Here is a 26,082-nt window from a genome sequence, read left to right on the forward strand (position 1 = left end):
CTCTGACAGCTCTTGTCAGAATATGAATCAGTAACACCAGTCCACCTGAAAGCTGAACATCTCACAATGTTCTGCTCATTGGTAGACGCAAATAACAGTCTGCAACACTGATTAGACACAGAAACATCAGGGGCAAATGTAAGACAAAGAGACTGTACTAGCTTCCATACTTGGATTTAGACCTGGTTTATACAGTCTTATACCTGAGAGTCTGGCACTTGTCTTCTGATCCAGTAGGCACTGTGTATGACTCAATAAAATAAAATACATAATTTGTTTTGTGTCACACAAATTAACTTATAGTGTATAAACTTGTTTTGATCAAACATTTGCAGATACAAAGTTGATTTGGCATTTTGGGAGCAACTTATTCCCTTAAGTAAGACTTAGATGAAAAGATTCCTCTTAACTATGGAGCTAGTGCCTGGCAAAGGTCAGCTCAGCTTAGCATTAAGAATGGAAGCAGGGAAAACCAGCTAGCCTGGCTCACTCCAAAGTGAAAAAGCTCATAAATTAACATCTTTCAGTCTTTATGCTAAGCTAGGCTAATTGACTGCTGGCTCTGGTATTGAAAATGTTCTCATTATCTCATCTCATCATTACATGTGATCAGATATCGTGTGTGTTCGGCCATCCGCATGTACAGTTACTTAGAATTGTGTTGTGTTTTTCCACAGTGTTTAACCAAATTTCGAAACTTTATTGACTGTTCCAGTGAAATGAACGACAAACGCCTCTACATGTTGGATCTCCATATCAACATTTTTCTGTATACCGTACATCTCTAAGCTTCCATGGCTATCTGTAAAACATTACCAACATTATATATTTTGATATATTATTATATTTAGTAAAAAAAAAAAATACTGCGCTATTTGATTTTGTCAAATTAGCCAATGTTTTCTGTACCTAGAGCAGCGCTACAAGGCAGACTTGCTCATGTTGGAAGATCAAGCTCATGATAATATAATTTGAGTTATCTGATGCTGCAAATTAGATGCACTGTTATGTGCACTGAGTTCTGTCAAGGCTGCTGAATTCAATATCAGGCTGTGGAAACTGGAACTGTGGAAACTTAAGTGCCAGGGATGCAGAATGATACTGCATTGTTTGTGTGTGGGTATGTGTGTGGGAAGGTGTGGGTGGATGGGGTGGGAGGGTCATCACTGTGAGTATCCTATTTCCAATGCGATGCACAATGCCTTCCTGTCTGTTTTCTATCCCCCACTAAGCTTCCCCTGAGGGAAACACGGTAAGTGTGAATACAAAATTAACTCTACAAACACGCATTTACATACACACTGACTGTGGCAGGCGCATATTTTAATGCTCACATGTCCGTTCATGCATGGACACACAATATGTGCACACATACACCTTTCGTATCTAACTTGTCTCCCTTATTTGTTATGCACAGTAAACAGTCTGACTTCATCCATTTTCTTACATCTCCACTTTCTTTCACCCTTCACTTGCTTTCTTGGCCAATAAATGGATTATATGCAACTAAAATAAGACACAAGTAAGGAGGGGCAAGAGAGGAAAGGGGCTGTAAGGAGGTGGGGGTGGGGTCTCATAAAAGGGATAAATCAATCCTCAGTCAACCCAAACTCTGCATGTGGCCTCTCAATCTCTCCTCTATCATTACTGGAGAGTATTGGCAAAGACTTGAAGCATGAGTTTCAAAGTGGGCAATTAGTCGTGGGTATTCCTGTGTTCTGAGCAGTGTTTATGTTAATATGAGTGGAGAAGAAAGATTTCTTTCTAGACAGTAAAATGAACTGGGAAGGAGAGGAGGGGAAGATAAGGAGAGAAGAGAAGGAGATCAAAGACGAGGCTGATTCCCCTGGCCTGCAGTCTGTTACCCCTGATAAGGTGGATCAGAAGGGGATGCAGACCTATGCGCACACACAGGAACACACACACAGTCTTTATCACAGCCTTTTCTGTAATCACAGTCCAGCCGTATGATATTTAGACTGTAATCCTCAACGACACAAGGCCCAGTCTATATTACAGGATGCTATCCAGCGAGGGGAAGCCAGCCAAACAGATCACAATACACACTGACACACACACACACACGAACAATGAAAGGTTAGCTTTCATTGACTCAGAGAGACTCTAGCAGACAGTAACAGACACCCCACAGCGAGCCCCTCCTGCCCTCCCGTTATTGGTTTCCAAGTGGATATATCAAACATGAGACTCACAGCAGCTCTGAGCAGAAAACTGTTTGGCTTAGTCCTGCAAAAGGAGCCCAAACAATGGACAGATGCAAAAGTGACCCAGATAGAGGATCAGATCAGTTTCATCATGTATCCGATGATGCCATTTATTTGTTTTTTTGCGACTTAAACTTAATTTAAGGGATTACCAGCACTGTTAGGCATAGGTGCTGAACCGTTTAATAAAATGAATAAGAAATGCAAAGAGAATCTTCAGAGTCTACAGCCATGCTATCGACTGAGCGAGGCAGCACTTCAGCAGAGGGGTGATTGGAGCTAAACAGTAACATCAGCATTGTAACAAGTTAGCAATGACAATGCTAGTACGCTGTTGTTTAACAGGTCTGTTACCACGGTCAACATGTTTGTTTAGCCTGTTAACATGCTAATAGGTGCAAATCCAATAGTTGTTGAAGACCGAAGAAGTTTGGACTAAAGTGGTAGACAGACTGAAAGACAGACAGACAGTCTGATATTGCCGTCCATATAGCCAGCATGACAAAAATAGCTCTACTGAATTGAAATCTATGTAATGTTTAGTCTAGCACAAATGTGCACTCTATTTGTGGTAATAATGTATGGATATTGGGGACTGTATGATTTGTGAACTGTCATGGCTAACTGACCGTGGCCATTTAACTACTCTGCCAGGTTTGTGAGACAGGTTTGTCACTATTTGGTCAGAATGATTGTGAGGTTTTGTTTTTATTTCTTGAATCTATGCAGCCACTTTTATGTCTGTTACTGGTGTCTTGCTGTCTGCTCAGTCATTTATTAAGTACATTCATAAGATAAATACATAAGATAACAGAGACCAATGAGTGTTTTTGCATTTAAGAGAAGATTGACCAGAAGCACAAGTTTTTCCACATCAATATTTGACTTCAGTATTTTTTATTTACCTGTATATGGAGACATTTTCTATGAGGTCTGTAGTCTCTGTGTCTGTCATGATGATGCCTTTTGGGGACACTGTCAATGTTACTTTCCGGAACTTCTTAGCGCTGGCTCTGGCCTATGGATATGAAATATAACAAAAAAAAACACATACACACACACACATGAACAAGAAAATAAGGTAAAGACAATCTTGCCACAGGGATCAACAGAGCAAGCCTGTCACTCTGATGTCGTCCTTGATGAGATGATCTTACTTCTGATTAAACACCAATAACCCTCAAATGCGTCAGTAGCAGCCAAGCGAAACTCAGCACACTGCATGAGTTGTTCCAGAAATGTGGGGAATTTATAAGAAGGTGACAGAACGGGGGGAGGAAAGCTGCAATGTGTGGCCCAGAATGGGTACTCGAGGTCGGGCTGGCAGCCATCGACTCCCCCTGCCGATCTGCTCCATCTGGAGTTTCAGAAAATACGGCCACAGTGCTGAGCTTGCGGTCTGTGAGAGCGCCTGTTGACAATGACAGTGACCTCCTTACCATGCAATTAACTAGCAAATGAGAACAGTTTAGTTTCACACCCAAATGATATCAGGTTAAGAATCAGTGGAGTGACTGTGAAGAAAAGAAAGACGGCAAATGAAAGGAAACTATTTCATTATTTACAGCACATTTCTACATTCACCCTGCATGAGAACTTTCATTTTTGCAGGAAGTGAAATAAACAGTGAAGAGAAACTGAGGATGAAAAGGAGTGGGATCTTTGCTTAAACAAAAACTAGGACTTCTGAAGGACAACAGGAATGGTGCCGTGGCTTGCTGTAGGAGCCTAAATGCCCTGGAGATGGTGACAACGAACAGCACATTCTGTTTAAACCCACAGCACTTACAATGTGGGAAACTGACATTATAATAGGGAGAGGAAGGCTGCTATGGCAGACTGTGGCAGCTCATTCATGTAGGAAGTGCTAACAACCACATTTTCTTCTGTCATGTTATTCATGTCGTGCCACGAGGCAAAAACCAATCTGTCAGTTTGAGATACGCCAAGTTCAGCTTTTCTCTATACGTTTGGTCCCTCTGCCTTGTCTTATCATGCGTGACTGAAGCATGTAGCAAATGGAAAAGTCACAAGTGTATTCATTAATCCCATTCAGGTTGATTGGTTTCCAAGGGAACAGACATAGACAACTGAGTTGCTTTTTCTGTCCTGTTGTAAATCAATTGAATCTTAATCCTGCCATTAGGTTCGGTTCAGTCCCTAATTGAGAAGTGGGAGGTTTATGATTAGGCTGCCTGTGCCAGGCTTTTCTCTCTGCAGAGAAAACCCTTCCAAAAAGATTAGACATTCATATTGTTGGCAGCGTTCAGTGAAAAGGTGTGCATGTATGAAAAGAAAACTAAAGGAGAAACATGCACATAATGTCTAAGTTTGTGTGCATAAAAATATGCTAATAATATTTGTATGTCTACAAACTGACTGGTTTAAATGTAACAGTCTATTCGCAGTTTTCACATCAGTCCCTCGAAAACAGACAAGATTCTGAATTGATGATGAAAACCGTGCTCAGAAATCTCCTGTGTGGCTCACTGCTGTGAAGTAAACAGCATATCACCAATTTGTCTGCTGCACATGTGCAACCCTTGGTAATCCTGGATTAGCAGATGTGTCTCCATGCAGCCACGCTGACCTTGATATAAACATGAACCAACTATAAGTACATGTCAACAAAATTACAAAGTTGAAGGTGAATGACACCAATACTCAGTTTAGAAGTAACTTTGATGGGAAGTTTAATATTTTACAGAATATTTGAATCTAAACTTTTTTTTTCCTAAAATCGAACTTGTCCTGCATGCTACCTTGAAAGATCACACTGATCCATGAATACTGAATTGGATGATTATGAATTTGAATATATGATGTCCTCTATGTCCAAAATTCAGTCTCCTTTTCATTGTCTACAATGGAACCCCAAGTTTTATCACAATGTAGACATGGTGCAACAATTTACCAACTTATCACAAATGACCACTCTGACAAATTATTCATTCTCAGTCAGAATAACATGGATCAAATCTAAATTTGACAAGCATTCATGTCATTCATTCAGAGAATGTGCACTGCAGTTTAAGGCTGTACTTTCACAATTCCCCAAGAGAATATCTATAAAAAGCATTGCTGTAATTGAAATCCTCACAATGTCACTCTTGAATATTCACATTGCTATTGAAGGCACAGATGTTTTCTACAGAATTTTAGAAAGCACTGCATTCAGAACTCACAAGGAAATAGTACTTGTCATTGATCATAAAATGTCAGAGTCAATGTAACTTTCATTAGAAGGTTGTATGAGTAAGAAAGGGACCTGTGACTCACCGTGGCAACAATTCGGCGAATGGCAGCAGAGGCCATGTCCTCTCCTTTGGGCTGGCCAACCAGAGTCATACCCAGGTACTTCACATTGAACACCATTCCCTCCAGCAGAGTCTCCTTTGTGTCTGTCCAGTTCTCTGGCAGCTCTGGTTGGACAAGGACATTGGAAATCACTAAAATGGACTGACATACAAGAATTTAATTACAAGAATTTAATAGTAAAATGTGCTTCATTAAACAAGAGCACCGCAATCTTTTCTAATACTGAAGGATAGGGGCTCACAAATGAGAAACATGTCACATAACCCACTTAAATAGGCGTGTCCAATTAAAAGTACTTTTGAAAGGGGGATTCACTTGTGAGGAAAGATCTCCTTGAAAGGAATGTGTCACAACTCCCAGAGTTAAAAAGACAGTCAGAATTAGATTTCAAGTCAGTGTCTTGATTGCACAGTTTGTGGAGCAGACTGTTTACAATACTCAGCACAGACAGCATGTGAGTTGGCAGAGTAACATCACAGCTGAGCAGACAGCACTATGGATATGCAGTCAGACTTCGCACAAATTGTGATATAATGATCACACAGAATTTTTAATGCGAAATTATTTTTTGTTGCAGCACTTAAAATGTCTGTCTGAGCTCTGCAATATGCTTTTTTTTTATTGTATCTTATGTTACAGCAAAAGTTTAAAATTGCGTGCGTTTGAAGATATACGATAATAAGAGAGTACATTACATTATCTTCTGAATCTGAATACATCTTACACCCTATTTAACTGAAATCTGTTATCTCTTCCTGTGTAAGAAACTAAGGTCTCTTTCATAGAAATCTGTATGCATCTCAGAAAAATATGAGCACAGGCACCACAAACCCAGTATCAAAGTCTTGCCGTTGCTGTGATTTCCAACAGGTAGCACCAAACTGTCCTCTAGTTGACTACTGTAGGCAGGGAGGGGCACTGTGCTCATGCAGAGAACTTAAAATATCTCTCAACAACACCTGGACACCCTGCAGTGGCGCATCGGGAGAGGAATGGCTTACTAAACTACGCAACAGACCACATTCAGTGATAAACTTAATGGGGCGATAACAGAAACATGATCCATTAATCTACAGCGTTGCAAATCATTCTTTTAACACCAAAGTCAATGTGATAAAGATCATGCAATGCATGCATAATCAACTGATAGAAAGACATAAAGACATAGACTGAAAATTCCTATGCCGTGCCATCCTTTGTTTCCCTTTTCCTTACAGGGATATTTCTGCTCACACACACTGGAATGAGCCTGACAAAGAGTATGAACAAGAAGAGCATGTAGAGAGAGAAGAAAGAGAAAGAGACACACACCATCACTTTCCAGCACTCTACTGGGTTATATTGGCTCTAGACTCTCCACATGGGCTGAGCCATCTGTCACTGGCAGGCCCCATGCAGCTGTGAAGGCGAACAGCAGAGAACACCATCCCCTTACAGCGCTTCCAACAACTCTGAATTATTAACTAATCTCCAATCATACTATGGGGGCTGCTTCAGAACCAGAGAGCACATTTGATGTTATCATATGTGATTGCTTAGGTACATGGTGGACAGCGTGGTTTGTTGCTTTTGACTGTACTGGATGAGAGGTATGAGATGATTCAGAGTCTTATTTTGTCTCACATGGAAGGTGTGCCTTTAATACTTAAGGCACCTCATTGTCCTGAGCCAGCAGGTTCACTGCCATTTAAAATGGTTCTTTAATGCGCTATTGATCCATGAGGGAGAAATTCATCCTCTCTCTTTCCGCCTCTCCACAGAGGATCAGAGGTCAGGTTCAGCTACAGAACAGCACAAAGGGATTTCAGTCGTTTCCCCATGAAGACTCCAAAAGCACCCAAGGCATAATAAAATATAGGACACAATATCTGAAAAAGACATTTCACTGAGACGAGTTTTTAAAAGGATTTTCATCACAAACAAAAATGTTTAAAAACATAATTCCATTTACTTGCACTGTAAAGCAAAATTCTCCACAGTGGATGTTTCAACAATTTTGGCAAATAAGACCAAAGCTATCTGCATGGGTCCACACCACTAATGAGAGATGGGTGTATTAATCCTTGACAACTAAAGGTGTTTAAACCATGGTTTTAACCAGTTCCAATGCGCCTAAACACTGTGGAAATTTCAGTTTTGACAGATAGACAGCTAAAAAGCAATTGACCGTTCACTAAACTAACTAATAGCCACAGACCAGTTTTAGTTTTTCCAAAACCAACAATATAAGAGCAAAAGCCTAATGGCTTAACCAGTGCATATCTGGTTAATATAAGTTAAAACAGCCCAGCTAATAAAGTTACCATCTGTACCTCTAGGGCCAAAAGTTGAGACATCTTACTGCTTTATATTTTGGGATTATGGGTTACATTTTGGGTTACAAGTTTGAAAATAGAGCATCCTCCTCCCACCTTTTTAACTGGGACATCTAGTTTTAGCCTCAGCCTTTAAGAGTTATATCTACGTAGCCACCGTGTGCATATATTATTTATTAATATGAAGTAATTACTTTAAAACAATTTTGCAAACAATGCAGCTGATGATGGAGTTTTCAATCAAATCATGAAAGTAGCATCACTTCGCTGGCTAGCTGCAGCTGATAAAATCTGCAAGCGGCAGTCATGTCAGGTGCCAAAATCAATGGTTATTACTTAGAAATGAGAGGACTGCTTTTGTTTACTTCTGTGTGAAATCTGAAAATCAGCTGGATATGCGCCATGCCAGAATGGAAAGTTTGACAGGCAAATCAACAGTAACAAAAGGATAGTGGGTTTTAGAGAAGGATCAATTCAAAACAATTAAATATGTGTCACCTTAATCAATTCCAATACCAATCCCTTAGTATAGTTTGGGCCATCCCAAGCAGCAATACAGCAACTCCTGGCCAAAAGATTTATTGCCTGGTTGTTTTCTTTAAGCGTTACAAAGCTGACGTGCCACAGTCCATACTGTGTCTTCACCAGGCTACACACATGAATTATTAAAGAGCTTCATGTTGATGCTGCAGGGTTTCCAATATATTATCCCCCTAAAAGAGGAGTGCTTAAATTTTTAATAAATCCTGTGTGAGTCTACAGGGGGACTGGCACCGATAAGAGTGACAGGAACAAGCGCAGGAAGGCTAATTGGATTTTAACATGTTGAGGAAAACACTGGGGAAGACTAAAAATTTGAGCTTTTATTTTTTATATATCATACGCTGTACATTTGTCATCGGTCTTGGTGTGACTGTGTGTCAAGGTGATCTAATTTAGAAGAGTGCGGAACAAGATTACGGAGGGCGAGGTCGCGGTGGTACACTGATGACGTTTGCGTCTTTATTAAACTGATGCCTGGCAACACTTTCACACCCAGGCTGTTGCAGAAAGTGCACCGATTCCATTATGCTCACACAAAAGATTCACAGTTGGAACACACACACTAAAGGAATCAATGCATTACAACAAAGGCACAGAGCGATTTAATGACATTTTGCTACTCTGGGCCTCCAGTCACACCAGTTATAATACCATCGCCCTGAGATGTTGAGCACTGTAAAATACTCTCTGTTGAATGAACTGACAAGTGTAGCATTTCACAGTAGCCGAGTTGACTGCTGTAGTATAATAGGTACCATGTGCTCTGCATGCCTTCAGCTATACATGCAGTGAGCTCCAGCTGTCTCTCTGCGCTCCACCCTCAGTAAATTAATTTGCACTGAGAAGTCAAAATCGTACCCAGGTGAATTCTGCTCTGGCTGAACACCTACGCTGACGGTTAATTAATAACACAAACAGCAGCGCACAGATATGCACACAGGCACAATATAGCAGAAAAACACACATGATTTCCCCAAGATACCATCATCCGAATTCAGTGCAAAAACTGTTGGAGTAAGTGTAGTAAGTGTTTGCTCCAGGGTCAAAATAACAAAAGCATTCTCCTTTTTCAACTTCCCTGCAGGTCAGTAAGTAGGCCATTTTTTTTCCGAGGAGGTTTCACACACCATGTTGGTTTAAAGCCAATGGAATAAGAACATCATTAGATGAGTGAGGAAAGATTCAGCTTGCTTTTTAGACCCAAATGACACCCCCCATCCTCCACATTCCTCTTGATATAATCTCTTTGCCACTGTTTTACTCATCCGATGGAACTTTGAATCTAGGACACCACCTTGACAGGGAAAATAGGCCGCACATTCAGGGAAGCTGGTGGGCTGGGATGGTGTGTGTGTGTGTGTGTGTGTGTGTGTGTGGGAGGGGGGGTATAACTGGTTTCCTGATTCTGCCTTGAGGGGAGTGTAAAGCCAAGGCCTCCCTTTCAAGCTTTCACTCTTGTGTTTTCTTAATTCTATCCCTCCTCTAACCTCTCTCAAATACTGTATCTTCACTTCCTCTGGCTCAGACTGAACCCATAAATTAATTTATAAAAGAAATCCCCCTCCTCACATATGTCAAAGAGACCAGCTTGTTGGAGGGGCTTGGGGATATTAGATACCTCTCAATCAGAGCTGCGGTACAAGCTCCTCCTCAAACACTGACAGCATCAACAACAACAAAGATGGAGTCATGGGATCAAACAGCCCATGTTGCTAAGCAACCACAGATTCACTAACAGCCCAGCAGCAGCATGGAGGTGGTACCTGCAAATTACATTACTGAACACCTTGGCTGGGCATCAAAAGAAGTGTACAAATCACATGAAGTGCTCAGATAACAGTGGAATTACCCCGCGCTCTGAACTGGAGCAGTTAAAAAAACTCCCACCTCTGGAACAGAATATTACACATTCAATGGGTCCAAATACAAAATTTCACACTGACATAAAGCTGACATAACAGGACAAAGAACCAGCAGCCTTTAAAGCTTGTGTTTCATTTTCACTGACATGAAAAATATCTCTCGAGTAAAATAATTCAGGCTTCAAGAATCGCCTATTTGCCCTGGAGGTCCTTGAATCAGTGCTGGCGTTGATCTTTTAACTTAAGCCCTTTTTCACCAAAACCCTAATTAATTGCTTTCACTTCAAAAACCCTATCTGCTGTTGATCATAATGATGATGTGAGTTATCAAGGATATGCATGGCTGAGCAAATAGAGCTACTGCAAAGTGGGTAGAGCTTCTTTAGGAAAGTCTGGGAATATGAAGGAAGACGTGACGTTGTCCAGTGACTGACATTGCGTCTCTTTGTAATCTTACGGCAGAAACTGAGAAATAAGACGATGGCTTTAACGGAGTTATCAAACATGACCTTGCAGAAATAGAGTAGAGTTGGGCACAGAACAGCACCGGGCTTTGAAGCTAATTTGATATAGCGGCTAAATTCTGGAACTGGGTCCAAAAAGACATTTTCCAATAGACTTACATTGTGAAATACCCATCTGTAAATCAGCAGATAACTGCCTATGCCAGGTGTAAACCCTTATAAATCATGTTGTAGAGGCTGCAAGTGATTAACGACTGCTGCAGTTTGACATCACAGAGCTGACAGGATTCAACAAGCCTTACCTAAAAGTTTGGTCTTATTTTGAGGAGCATCTGCAGATGAATACCATACCAGATACGTTATTATCCACTGAAGTTACACACAATACAACATGAATAAATCCTCGCTTCAATTACCTTTGCAGTCATCTCGACTGTAAGATGACTTGTGTTAAAGTCTGTTCCCCCATCAGATAGTGTTTCCCATAGTGGTGCCCTTCACTTCAGCTTCCCAGTACGAACACTCAAATAGCCCTAACTGAAATCATTAAGTCCTTAAAATTGTAAAATTCACAAAAAGCTGAATCCAGAGTTATTTTCTATGGCATCATGAGCCTGAGACCAATCTGTGGGGAGGCGGGCTTAAGAATATGCTGGTGTGTTTTGCTCTATGGGCCCCACAGATGTGGAAGATTTTATATCCAGAAGTCAAACTTCTTTAAAATGCATGCACCACCGAGCAATATCACCACCTCATGAGAATGTGCAGGGCACTGGCTCCACTGCTGTATCCATATATTTAACCAAATTACAAGGGCAAATAAGCATTATCTCAGTATGTAATGTCCAGACAAGAGACTGGTATTCATTCAACACTCAGCAAAAAGCATACGTTTCCCAAAATGACAAGCTTCATTGATATGCAGAGGTAAAACATATGTAGGAATTTATAGCAATAATAAAAAATTGAGACCTGTGTCGTTTTATAGTGTCGTATTAATCTGTTAAGTGTGCCAAAGTGTGATTAAGTTCTTAAAAATGACACAATCACAACTTTAAAGACTTTCCTATAATGCCCTGAATGCTAATTACCTTTGTCTGCAGTTATTATGCAAAACAAAGGCCTCGACCCCCTCCAATCTGGAACTGTCCTCCAAAGGCTCTGTGAATCATTAATTAGAAAGGATCAAACCAACGTTTTCACATACAGCAGCAAAACAGCCTTATCTTCTCTGCTCTAAAAGCCATGTTTTGTCCTCAGAAGTGTCCAGAGAATGAAATGGGATTAGCACTGGGGTTATATTGTGGGCAGCCATTATTACATGCTTTGAATTAAAAGTCAACACAGACGTTTGCGTTTTGTTCCTGAATGACTTCCTGTAATCTATTTATAGCTGACATCCCACTGTGAAAGTTGTGCTAATATTTGTTCCACATACAGTGACAGTTGGCTGGTAGGATGCTGTGCCAGGATTGAGCCAGATAAGCACACTATGTTTTTTTTTTTTTAAAGTAGCATTTCCAGGATGCAGAATTCATAGTGTATAGTGGTACTTTGTCAGAGCCGCACTGCTGTGTGTTTGCCTGTGCTTGTTGTCCCTGCTTCTCCAGCTGCCCCCTACTCACCTGAGTCAGCTATTAGGCCTGAAGTATAATGAGCTGCTCTTTCCCCTTTTTCCCTGTTTTAATCCAATTATTACTCCCCTTATCCCGTGGACCTGCTTGGGGATGTTACACATCTAGAAAATGATCAATTTCTTTATTTAAAATAGAGAAAAATAGTGCTCATTTGTACCGTCTGTTTGATTCAAATGATATTTGATGCAGTAATAATTTATTTATTCCTTTTCAAAAACAAAGTTACAAAGAGCTTTGCGTGGATAAACAGGATCAAAACATCTCAGGAATTGAGGCAAATCAGTTCAAACACTTAACACAAAAAAAAAGAATAAAATACTCAGTCAAAATAAGAACAATTATAATACTGAGACAGATAAGGCACGTTAGAGATGAAACGGCGGTGGCAGCATTAATATTAGGCTTTTTTAAAAAGACAATTTTTAAGACGTGATTTTGAAGATGTCACTGACTTTGCGAGCCTCAGATTTTCAGTCAATGAACTCCACAGCTGAGGGGTGCAAAAGCCCTTTCTGGTTAAATAGCACAGCAAACAAATGATTGGCTGAGGCTTCACCACGTCGTCAGAGTGGTTAAAAAAGGCCTGCTCAAATGTATTTATAGTGCGTCACCCCGTGTCATGTAGCCATTAGTAGTTTTTAGCTTCATGTCAGCGGCTCCCATTGAAAATCACTTGTTTTGCGTGACTTTCTCTGTCATAGTGTGAACACAATATCAGAGGGAAAAGCATAAGCTGCACTGGGGCAGGTGGGAGGGCATACAAAGTATTTCTGACAAGGAGCCCACAGACTGCAGCCTGTCTTCTTAGGACAGCCATTATTGGCCTAAACATTTGTTTTAGTCATCTACATTTAACCACATTTTAACCATACAGTAGAGGTAGCAGATAAGAAAAAGTTCATATAAATAATTTTTGGAGCAGTCGGATGAATCATTTTGGAAGGGCAAAGACAAACAAACTATCTGTTTTGCTGTTTAGATATGAGGACATACTGACCTGTCCTCTGTTAAAAGCTTGTGATAGACCATGTAAACACTCATTTATCTGCTGTGTGCTAATTAAATAAATAAATAATTAAACAGCACAGTGAGAGGACAGACTGTTATACAGACCGTTTTCAGTCTCCTGACAGTTATAGTTCATCACTGACTAGAGGCCATTAAATATGGAGGTGACTTGCACGGTAAATGTCTCCTGAAAGTGCCTTGTATCATTTTTATTGAGTGGCTCAGCAGCCACCGACTGTCTGCGCCTGACATGTAGACTGCAGCTGACTGTTAAATGAATACTTTTCAGATTTCCTTAAAAGAAAGACTAGGGTCAATTTTTTTTCATCCAACAGTTATCACTTTAACATTATGAGCGGTTTCTAAACAGGCATTTTAGCGGCCACGTAGGAGAAAATCAAAGCTGTAAAGTGTAAAGAATGAGAAGAACAAGGGCTCCATCAACACCTAGATCATCAGTACGAGTAAAGTTCACTCAGAGAAAGAAAATTATGCCAAAATAATATAACCGCATCAACAGCGCAGACACTTCCATACTGAAGGAAATCTTTCCTCGCGGCTATTTATTCATAAAGCATAATCGCTCAGCACCGTGGAAGGATTGTTTTCATTAGCAATTCAAACAGGGCATGATTTTCTCTTTGCTGATACAGATCTTTTCCCCCTGGAGTGTGCTGGCTTCCTTTTCAACATCTTCATCAACCATAAATAGCTCCCTCAACAGAGATCTACTCATGAAATAACAGGTTTATATTCAATATTTTGTTTTCTATTCAAGGGTAGAGCTGTGACTCATAATAGAAAAGAAAAACCAGAATCCCTGATTTCCCAGTCCCCATCTCTCCTAAGCTGAGTGTTGGGAAAACAACACTTGGCTTGAGTAATCATTAGCTTTCCCTTCCATTATCTCACCCTGGCAAAACAAGTCACCTTCAAGAGCTGCTGATCTCATTTGAGACAGTGTATCTCCGTGGCCCTTTAATAGATGAGGGCTTCCCACAGGAATCCCCTCTAATGCAGTACAACACTTTAAACCCTTCCAGCTGAGTGATGGATGCTAGTCTGAGACTGCCGGATACCTCTGCTTCTCAGGTCTCATGTCTCTGGGGTATCAGGGGCTATTAAAGGGGTAATCAATGTGATTGCTTAAGCTGTGCTCTACAGTTTGGAAATGACTCAAACTAAATCATAATTATTTCCTTGGTGTATTTTCCCCTTGACTTAGTATAAATATGTAAGGTAAACAATCCTGAGCTGGATCTGGCTCCAGATGGTTGCACATAGTGTACATGTAGGGGCGTACAGTAGGGTTTCAGAGGTGAAATGGGCACGACGACTTCAGAGGGTTTCCAAACAAAGACAAAAAAGTGAAAGCTATTTCCTGTATTTGTATGCATTTCTATCAATCTAGCAAAATTACACATCATGAAATTGATTACTATTCCTCATTTGCATTTTAGCAGCTGGACAGTAAGAGGATTCACGGTATGATCTTATCCACCTAATGTAATAGATGTGATTATTTTATGACAAATGATGAAACCCCAAAATCTAAATCAATCATTACAGTTAAAGAGCAGCAATGTTCATTTTCCAGCAGCTTTTAAAAAAATGATTCATCATCATCTGGCTTCATAATTAATGTCAGGATGATCAGAGGAAACAGTTAACAGCTAATTCACTAATCTGAGCTAGTTCGAATCAACAGCTCATCTGGATTCACTTGACAGCCACATCAAGATAACTTGTCTCATGAGAAAACCTCTACTGGGGCTTTTGTGCTTTGTTTTTAACATAATGGCACCCTTACTGTGTTTCTGTACAGCGCTGAGCTACAGAAGTTTTCCATTTTCACTTTGATGCTAAAGTTATTGTTAGGAGTGGGTTCCTCAGCTCTTGGCGCTGAGCTCAGATGGGGACACGATGTGTCAGAAATGGTGAGGGGAGTTTGAATTTTTCAGAGGAACAGAACACGGAGATGGGATTTAGCTCTCCAGTGAAGGAGCAGGTTCAGCAGATATGAATACACACACACACACACACACACACACACACACACACACACGCGTGCAGAGACATCTGCAGTACTTAATCTCTCTCTCTCACACTCACACACACTTACACACACACACACACAAATAGAATAACTGAAAACATGCTAAAAAAGACTCTTACACTGGAGTGACAGTGCATCAGTTTATCCCGCTTCACAGAGAGCTGCCATCAAATAGAAAGGAGACTTGGATGCTTGGACTTTACTGTTCACACTTAACAGGAAGCTGCATTGCGTATATGTGTGTGTGTGTCTATGTGAATCTGTTATTGCAGCAGCTTGAACAGGCTACTCTCCCAAGATAGGGTGTCTCCCTGTTTCCCTGTGTTGCATAATTCACTTTACTTTAGGCCAGGGAACCTTATTGGCGCTAAAAACAGTCCAGAGAGACTGCATAGAACAGCATAATAATGAGCTGTACATAAGACACTAAAACTGTGATTTGATTATATATGGTAATGTTTCTGGAGGGGAAACAGGAAGCCAGGCATCCCTTCAGTCTGTGTTAGACTGTAGAAGTGAAAGAAGCCCTTATGGCTGTCAATGCTAAACTGGCTAACAGTGATAAAATGTAAGCTTAGATAACCTAAAAGACTTTAATAGAACATATGAGTTACCAAATGTAACCACTTACAACACATACTCTATATATATATATAATATATATATATACACACACACACACACACATACATATTTTTTTTTTTTTGTATATATTTTTTTTCATTTATTTATTTATTTTATTTTTTTCTGTGGGCCATGAGAAAATACTATTGGCTAAAACAACCCTCATGAGTCTCACAAAGAAAAATCAATATAGAATATGATGTGGAGCAGTTTTTAATAACATGAGGCAGAGGCTTTAAAAATCGATATTTACGAAGTGCAACAGTGAAGAAAATATACTCACTGCTTCAAATGTAGCAGGCACAAGACAGCATGTGAACGATAACATCACCATCATGTGAAATTGAGTTACCGAAGGATAATTTCCTGCTTTTCAATGTAGAATTTAGCTGTTGTTCCTAGAGGGAAATTTTAAGTAACATCTGTAGTAACCTTCATAACAAAATGATATATTTTTTAAAAGATTCAACCAAACCACCTGACCCACACACAAACACACACAGCTTGTTAGATTCTTCACACATCCTTATTCCAGTGTCTCCACATGAACTCATTTGTTTTAACCAAAGGTCTTCCTCGTTGTTTAAGGATAACAGAGGACACTTTAGAGGAAGAATTAAGGTGAATCCTCCTTGCCACATTGGGGATTTTAAGGCATTAATACTAAAATGATAGCTGTGGAATAAAGGGCAGATGGGCTCCTGCTAAGCTTTGACTAAACCCAGACCTATGACAGAAAAAGAATGAGGCATTATTACGTTTCAAAACACCCATAGCAACCGCAGGATTAAAAACACAAGACGACAAGTGTGTCAAGAGGATCATTTAGTGTAGTGAAGCACCCAGTGTGAGGTTTAACAGCATTGTTTTCACCTGCCAAAACAAAGCCCAAATAAGTGCTCTGGAGTTTCATTTAGCCTGCTCCTAACATGTTCAGCATGGCAATATCCTAAATCCATTTCACTGTGTCTGCTCTTCACTGAGGAAGCAGCCCAGAACAGCAGCTTTGTAAAATAAACTGGATTCAAAAGAGGATGATGGAAAAAGCAAACATTTGTTAAAATTGCAAATCTGTTTGGTAATAAAAAGAGCACAATAATGTTCAATTCTAATGTCAAAAGACGCAAAAATAGGATATTGTGAAAAAAGACTCACTCACTGAATGTGCATAAAGCTCCACAGATATTAAAAACTTAGTGGAGAAGGAAGCACGCAAATATAAAGTCTGTGCAGAGCTGTCAGTGAGGTAGCTGTGCTTTTGACAATAATCCAACTAATCAGACTGTTGGGGGGATTTAGCTCATGTAGTTCTCCGCTGGCCAGAATGGACTCAAAAGGTTGTGAACTCACTCAAAATCCTCTCTACTGTTATGTATTTGCATTTGAACATCATGTTCACAGTCATTTTCTTTTCAAATTCTTTCGTTTACTGGCTTTTAAACATATACAAAATAAAGTGAATAAATAGCCTAGTAAAGGTATTTGACAAAGTCGGGTATAAAGATATGCTTGCATTCATATAGCGCCTCAAGTCGAATTTGACGTCACCTCACCATTATCCACACAGATCTTTAGCTTTCATGCTTCTGAGTCAATTTGCTACAAGTTTTCTTGATAAATCACCATGTTTGTAATATACACTCTTCTAGTTCTATACAGTAGGTTCTCTGTCTGGTATGTTAAGTGGAGTCCTAATTTTTCTTTATACAGTTCAGGTGTGGATATCTGGGCAAACTATTAATCTCGCTTGAGATTTTGATTTGAAAGGTCTAGTCGTTTCTTATGGAGGATACTTTATGCTACAAAAGGATATTTGACCCCTAATATATGCTTTCAGTGTCCCAGGTACTAAAAGATACATTTTTGAAGGGGAAAATATTAAATGTATTTAAGGCACATTCACCAATAATACAGTATGTCAACATGTCAGTGTTGCTCCTCTGGTCTACAAAGGACTACGCAGAACCAAATCCTGGTCATAACTATGCGCTTTTTCAGTTGTGAACTAAAAGGACCTGAGGAATACACGATGGGTTCAAATACCTTAAATCATCAATGCGATGCATCACAACACTTGGCAGCTGCTGATCTTTGAAATAAGCAATCCATTAGACAGGTTACTTTCCTAAAGGCACATCCCGTGAAAATCATTAGCAGCACTCTATCATCTAATCTATCCTCTGCCTGCGACTGGTGACTGTGATGAGTGTGTGAGCATGAATTATGCAGAGTATAGGTGAGACATCTGCTCAGTAAAATCATCATCTGATACACTGAAGCTCAACTAAGGGCAAATATTGGCTTACATTGTCTTAGAAATGGCTGTGAATATTATATATAGATCCTGGTGCGTGCAAGATGGTGCAAGTGTTTCTTCTTTAAGCTTTACTGGAAATGCTGAACTGCCAGATCATAAAAACAACAGTAATCTCAGCTATTTTCCATTTGAATTATTCAATTTATGCTTTCATAAGGACATTGTGCCATCAATTGAATGGATTTAAATATAAACATTTTACTTTTACAAAGATTATCCTGTGTTGGCAGACCTCTACTACAACTAATATAGGAAAGACTTAAATAATAAAATAAAATATAAAATATTCTGCAAAGCCACCTGAAATTAAAACACTTCTTGGTAGAATGGTGCTTGGTACATTATTTGTATGTGTAACTGTAAACAGGGCATTGCTGTAAAAGGTCATTTACAGCATGCAAATGCAACCTTTCCTGTTGACGTCATGTTAAATAAATAGAGAGCCTAATCACAGAAAGAACAGCATTCAGGCAATGCAAAGGTAAAGCAAACCAGTTCCACTGAAAGAGAAGGAAGTCCCTGTAATTTGCTACACAACAATCCCAGCATTCATCCCTGTCTTTCCCAATGTATTGCAGATATTCCCTCTATTATCCTATATATTCCCATCATTCCCTCTGCTCTTCCTCCTCCTCACTGATACGTCCCTGACTCACGGGTTCCTGAGTCTTAACGAGCCATTGAGAGATACTGTAATTGCTCCTCGAGGGTCAGCGCTAACTGACACCACTGCCTCCTACATGTCATTCAGTCGAGCCCCCGTCAGCTTTAATAGAACTGCAGGCTGGATTCACTGCCAGGATTCCCAGCCAGTCGAACCTAATGACTGTGGAGTCCACTAATTTCACATCAAACTCTTCTCTGGACTAGAAAAGCACAGCAATGCCACCTGCATATTCCTCAAAGCAATAAACCTCGAGAATCGAACAGCAGCAACCTTCAGTGTGTATTCAAGAGCTATATGAAGTTAGTCATTTTCAATTTTTTCTTTTTTCTAATTTTTCTTTTCTTTGATCACATAGCCGTGCAGCAGAAGCAAGTTCTGATGATATTTAAACCACCAAAATAATTACAAAAAACAATCCTAAACCCCAGGACACAGTCTTACTGGATTCAAATCAGTCCATCTGAAAACTACATGATTTTAAATCGATGTAGACTGTGCAGCATGGATGTCCTTGGTGCCGAGGGCAAATGTGTGCGACTTCTGAGAAACAGAGAGGCTTGTACTGCTTCTGTGTGACGTGATCCAAAGGGATGGCTGGTACTCCAGGCGCACGCTGTGTCCTCTTCCGTCCTGCCAGTGGCTTTGACCTCAACAGATGACTACGGACGGCCACGCAGGGGATGGGGGAGTTTGGTACATGGCAGTTTTTTTGTCATCAAAAGAACTAAAGACTGGTTTCATACATGTCCAGAAATAGATCTTTTTATGCAAGTAAGTTGGTGCAAACCATGGGCGCCTGGTTATAGTTAGAAGTTTCATTTCCTATAATACAGAACCTTCCTTACTGACCAATAAAGCTGCTCTCAAAGTGTATGTAAGGCATATTTTTCATAGTTTGCCAAGACAAATTGCAAAGCTGCTTAACTCATCTGGACATACAGTACCAGTCAAAAGTTTGGACACACTTTCTCAGTCAATGGTTTTTCTTTGTTTTCTACATTGTAGATTAATATTGAAGACATCACATTTATGAAGGAAAACATATGGAATTATGTAGTAAACAAAACATTCTATATATAGTAGCCACCTTTTGTTTTGCTGACAGCTTTGCACACTCTTGACATCTCTCAATCAGCTTCATGACGTCATCACCTGGAATGGTTTTCCCAAGAGTCCCAAAGGTGCTGAGCACTTGTTAGCTGCTTTTCCTTCACTCTGCAGACCCATTCCAAACCACCTCAGTTGAGTTTAGGTCGGGTGATTGTGGAGGTCAGGACATCTGACGCAGCACTTCATCGCTCTCCTTCTTGGTTAAATAGCCCTTATATTGCCCGTAAGTGTGTTTTGGGTCACTGTCCTGTTGATGATGATGCTCCCACTAAGCTCACACCAGATGAGATGGCATGTCGCTGCTGAATGCTGTGGTAGCCGTGCTGGTTCAGTGCGCCTTGAATGTTAAATAAATCACCAACAGTGTCAACAGCAAAGCCCCCCCCCACACACACACACCATCACACCTCCTCCTCCATGCTTCACGGTGGGAACCACACATGTAAAAATCATTTGCTCAGCTGTGTCTCACAAAGACAAAGACAAAATCTCAAATTTGGACCCATCAGACCAAAGTACAGATCTCCACTGGTCCAATGTCCATTTCTTATGTTTCTTGCCCCAAGAAATTCTTTTCTTCTTGATGTCCCCCAAGTCTTATTGTAGGGGTGCATCTGCTCTGTCGGCTCCATTTACTTACTTACCATGCAGACTGTGTGTTGAGGTTGTAAAACCACTGAAGAGACTTGGTTGTAATAAATAATTGTCTCAGGCACTAATGGACCTGTCAGACTTGCACACTTTCAGTAGAATACAGTATTTGAAATGCACATTGGAAATACCACAGCTGTGGTGACAGTAGAGGACTTCAGAACTTTACAGACCATTTCTGTTGGATTCATCTTTTGGGGACTATGAATATTTTGGGGAAAAAAAAGACATTATCATACACATAGAGTGAAAATCCAAGATAACTTTTTTGTCCTTTTTCAGACATATGTGCAATTGCTGGTTTCACCTATCTTTTAAAGTAATGGCTTTTGGCCATGAGGACATAGGCGGCAATTACGTAAATGTCAGTTATAGGTTTGTACAGACTTGACAGGATGCTTATGAAAAGAGCCACAATGGTTGTGTAATCTTTGGCACCTTGTGCACGAGAGCGAAAGAGCAGTGACACTGCAGGAAAGTAATGGTATCAAGGAAGAAAAGAGCTTCCTTTTCTCTTTCAGGATTTAACGATGCCTTTAAAATGTTGCAGTTCAAGCCTTAAATAGTGACCATTGTGTGCGTTAAGGACACTCACCCCTCTTCTCACAGTGAATTCCTGAATCACATCAGTTTCAGAATTTATTAGATAACACACTGTGATGCCTATTTCATAAGGTTCCAACAGTGCCCAAGCATAGAGTGACAATAGATTAAGTAGGGATTCATTTACTATCTATTTGGTTACATGATGCGAGTAAAGCATTTAGCTGAGTATTCATAACTTCTTCTGACTGAAAATCAAAGATTTGGGGAAGTGCTGGTCTGATCATTACTGCGTTTGTAGGCTTGGTCCGACCTAGTAAGACCGACGTTATGACTTTTACATGAGGTGAATGTCTGAAAAGGGCTTCTGAGAGGCGTTGGTCATTGACAGAAGTGTTAACTGAGGGGAAAGTTTGACCTTACAGTGGTGTCAGCGGAAAGGTCAAATGGTAACCAAATTAATCATGCAGGTATGTTTAATAAAAGCTTTTCCCGTGTGCTTTTGAGTAACGCTGCCTAACTGAAAGCACCCAAGTTAACGTCCAATGAAATGTATCTGCTGCATCTCACCACAAAGCACTAATGCTTTAACAGTGATAGTTTGGTATATTTAACACACGTCCTGGTGAAAGTTAAGATACTGGTTTACCATTATATAACCAAATCCTTACATTAGGTCTTTGCATAATCTCACCATTAAACAATCTAACAAGGCACAGTTAATATACAGATTTTGTCCACAAATTAATTGTATATTAACTGTAGTTGTATAACAGAGGTGACTATAAGTCCACATTCTGCATGAAACAAATGATTCATTTCTTTTTTGTTTTTTTTTCCAACTTTACTAACACTTAATTTGTGTACATGTGCCAAGCAGCTGCAATGTTGCCTTATTTGCATTCCGACAGCCAGCTTTGACACATTGCCACATGCTGGCATACAGATGCTGTCCTCTCTCCAAATTGCCTGCTAAGTAGCTTCTGGACATCAGCAGTCACCCTGTCTGTCTCTGCTGTTTGTGACTGCTGTGTTCACATTTTTCCAGCCTGATTCCTCTGGTGGCTCTCAGACACAAACTGCTTCTGTCATCAGGCGCTGAAATCCAGCTGGATTCTGCTCTGACAATATCACTCTGCCGTTTCTTCCCTCTATTTCTGAGGCCAATAATGAAAACAGGAGAAAAGCACAATGCAGCAGCTCCTGCCAACAATGTGACACAGACAGTGTCTTTCAATATAACATGTTGATAGTTTGTTTGTCAGCTTTTGTCATCATAAAGTCACCATGGTGATGATGGCGAATATGGCTGCGTTGAGGAAAACTCCCATCCATCAAGGTTTGCTCGAGATTAGAAGTTTTAATCCAGCAGCCATCAACAGCCTAAACCGAGAAAACCTGCCACTTAACGTTGACATCTTGTGCTCACATTCAAAACGTAATGCATCCAAAGCCACCAGAGACACTCATTAAAGCCTTAATCCAATGAGAAAACTTTTAAATCCCACAGATTTACATTCAGTACTCAATAGAACATTTCCAGAGAAGAGCAAAGAAACCAAACACCTTCCTGGCAGTGAAATTAATCAGTCGTGTTTAATGGAAGCTGGCATGGGTGGCTGATTATTCACTAAGCAGGATATCCAGCATGAGGCAAAACTGGCATGCAAGCATTTATGGCAGTGAGCAGCTTGCAGCCGATGTAGCTGCAGGGAGCATTCAAGACAACGCTTCACACATCGGTGAGACAGCAGAGCTGCAGGCAGCAAAGCCGCCCCTCACTCAGCACCCACAACCTCCTGCACTTCACACTCTGGTGACCCAAGAGCACCCGGACACAGTCTGTACAACATTTTCTGTATGATTTGAAAAACGTATGGCAAATTATACGGGATATTCGAGTACCGGTTATGTAGTTGTAGTACATCTATCTATCTATACGCCCTAAAGAGAGTAACTTTTACTCTAATAACTATGCATCATATTGTCTTGAATGTATTTCTGAAAAATACACACTGAAGGATTTTTCTAAGGTGGTGCATTATTATACAGTGAACTATCTCAATGTTGTGCCATAGACATAAAAAGTGACAAACTGAAAATCACTACAGACAAACATCCTAATTACAGTCATTTAAGTTCTCAGTATGGGGTCTGAAATGAAATGATCCCACTTCACTATATTTACTTTGGACGATTTGATTGTACAATTGGCAGATTTAGGTGTTGTGTTTAGTCTTAGGGCTGCAACAAAGTGTTATTTTCATTATCAATTAATCTGTAAATAAATTGATTGATTGATTACTTCAATTAATGATTTACTCTAAGAAATGCCCATCAAGTCCTGAGAGCCTATGGTGATGTCCTCAAATGTCTTTTGTCTTAACAGGATATTCTATTCAAAATTAAGTAGTAGCAAACATTTTGCTTTTTTTTTTTTTTTTTTGCTTAATTAAACAATTAACACGATTAATCGATTATAAGATTTGTACATTTTTTTATGGATCAGCTATTTGATCAATGGACTAATTTTCGGCATCAGTTTGAGTTATCTAGTTTTATTCTATAGACGTTTTGGTTGAGAACACTTGGCAGTGGGACCAGCCATTCCGCTCAGAGGGAAGAAGTAAGTAGAAGTAAAGCAATTACAACTGAACTACAGCTGGTCATTGTGCAGCTTTTTACACTCTCAGTACATCCAGCTCTGCTACATTTGGCACCGAGACAAACAAAAGCTCTCCAGCTCGGAAACACACCAGTCCGTTCACAGCCACAGGCACACACTGTCCCTCTCTCCCTCCCAGACACATTTCACTGCCTCTTCTACAGCCACAAAATCCACACAGCACAGTATCAATGCGTGGATTACAATCCAGACAGTAAAAACACATTGTGCCACTCACTTTCGTGTTTTGAAGTTCCCCATGTGTGCCGCGGAACTCCGGGGCTCTTGATAATCGCTCTGCCGGCGGATTTGAGGGCGTCCATCCCGAGGTGTGTCTGCTCTCCGGCAGGTGGATTCCCCAGACTCCGGACCACAGGGACGGACTGGAAACACACCAGGCTGAGCTCGACGGCGGATGCGCCAAAGAGGACGAGGCGAGGACGAGGCGAGGACAGATCCCTCCGATAAGAGCGCCCACCCCGATCCGCTCCCGCGCGCTCTGCACACACAGACGCGGGTGAGCAGCTGAGGGACAACACGTGCACCCAAAGTTAAGGGCGTGTCCTTGTAACCTTGATAAGACAGCAGACGCCTCTTCCACAGTCTGAAGGAGCCACCGTAAAGACACCTCACCAGTGGTCCTGCAGTGGAGGACTTTTACTCACTAATGACTTTATGGCTAATGAGATTACAATTTGACTTCCTGTCTCATTTGTTTTTCTGGGTTTTATTGATCTGTGTGCCATTTTCTTCTTCTTCTTCTTCTTTTTTTTTTTTTTTTTAAAAAAAGGCTCTAATATGCCGTTAACATCTTTAATATTTTGTTGTTTTAAGTAAATATACAATTAAAATCATAGGCTGATCAAGTTATGGACTATAGGTTAAATCCCACCAGTCCATGTCGTTTTTTCCCACGCTGCTTTTTTATGTGCTAGAAAATAAATTCAGTGAAAAGTAGCTAAGTAGATTTACTGTGTGCTGCATTCTGAGGTACTTCTTCTTTGCTTGAGTTATTTCCATTCTATTCCTCTTTTATGTTTCATTTCCACTAAATTTCCCTAAAACAGGGAAATGTTGTACTTTTGTATCTGATGGCCTCAGTTACTGGTTATATTACAGTTCCCATGTAATTATATAGAATATAATCAACAAATACATTTTGATGTATTATTAGTAGTAAGATTAGACCTGATCACAAGCTACTAGCACTATAAAGTCATTAAAATGAGCCCCGTCTTTACTTGTGAGGAGCACATTAACACATCCAATAAAAATAATTATACAATATACGGTGGAAATGGACCATCTTATGTAATGACAACTTTTACTTTTGGCACTTTAGCTATAGTTTGATACCAAAACTTTTGAACTTTCACTGAAGTAAAATTTCTATTGAATGGCTTTTACTTGTAACACAAGTATTTATACACTACAGTATCGTTACTTTTGCTTAAGTAAAAAAAAATGTCAACGTCTTTTCCACCACTGGTCACAAATGATCCACTAACAACTATAAAATCAACCTTTATTTGAAACAAATGCTTCAAGTTTAAATTTTTTATATGTTGGCGCCCTCTATTGATTGTATTCACTTATTACAGCGTTGGCATGGTAATATCTGGTGCTATCAGTAGTACTACTCATAGAGGCAGAAATTAGTTACTATTTATTTTCACAAAACAAATAAATAACGAGCGTCCTGATGACCAAGGCCTCTAAGACACTGGTTCCCAACATGAGGATCAAGACACTAATAAGGGGTCATGTGATGCATCTGAGGGGTCACATGATTAACAGTAGAGGAAAGCAGAAAAAAGACCATTTTCAACTATATTAACTTATGTTTAGACTTTTTCTAGTGACTTACTGGATCATTTTACTTCAGAAAAAAATATTAGAATAATTCAAAGATTTTTTTTTAACTAGACTTGGAGTCTGTTACAAGAATCACTGGTCCAAGATGATTACCATATCCTGCAACATCCCCACTTCCCTTTCGACTGAGACGTTTCCTGTCTGTTCTTCTACTTTAAAGCTACACAATAAAATGAAAATGCCAAGAAAGCAATTATTCCAC

The 26,082-nt window shown here is 40.0% G+C and overlaps 1 protein-coding gene across 1 annotated transcript in view; it reads right to left on the reverse strand.

The window, feature by feature from the left end:
• LOC139217857 (low density lipoprotein receptor adapter protein 1) overlaps positions 1 to 24,494 on the reverse strand; it is a 38,239-nt gene extending 13,745 nt beyond the window's left edge. Inside the window, exons 1-3 of the mRNA XM_070849336.1 lie at positions 24,244 to 24,494; positions 5,505 to 5,647; positions 3,131 to 3,243 (exon numbers count right to left, since the gene is read on the reverse strand). Coding sequence (XP_070705437.1) covers positions 3,131 to 3,243; positions 5,505 to 5,647; positions 24,244 to 24,328 — 341 coding nt within the window. The 5' untranslated portion in view covers positions 24,329 to 24,494. The remainder of the gene's footprint in view (positions 1 to 3,130; positions 3,244 to 5,504; positions 5,648 to 24,243) is intronic.
• Positions 24,495 to 26,082: the final 1,588 nt, after the last annotated feature.

This window comes from Pempheris klunzingeri, chromosome 18, assembly GCF_042242105.1.
Source record: "Pempheris klunzingeri isolate RE-2024b chromosome 18, fPemKlu1.hap1, whole genome shotgun sequence".
Lineage (NCBI taxonomy): Eukaryota > Metazoa > Chordata > Actinopteri > Acropomatiformes > Pempheridae > Pempheris > Pempheris klunzingeri.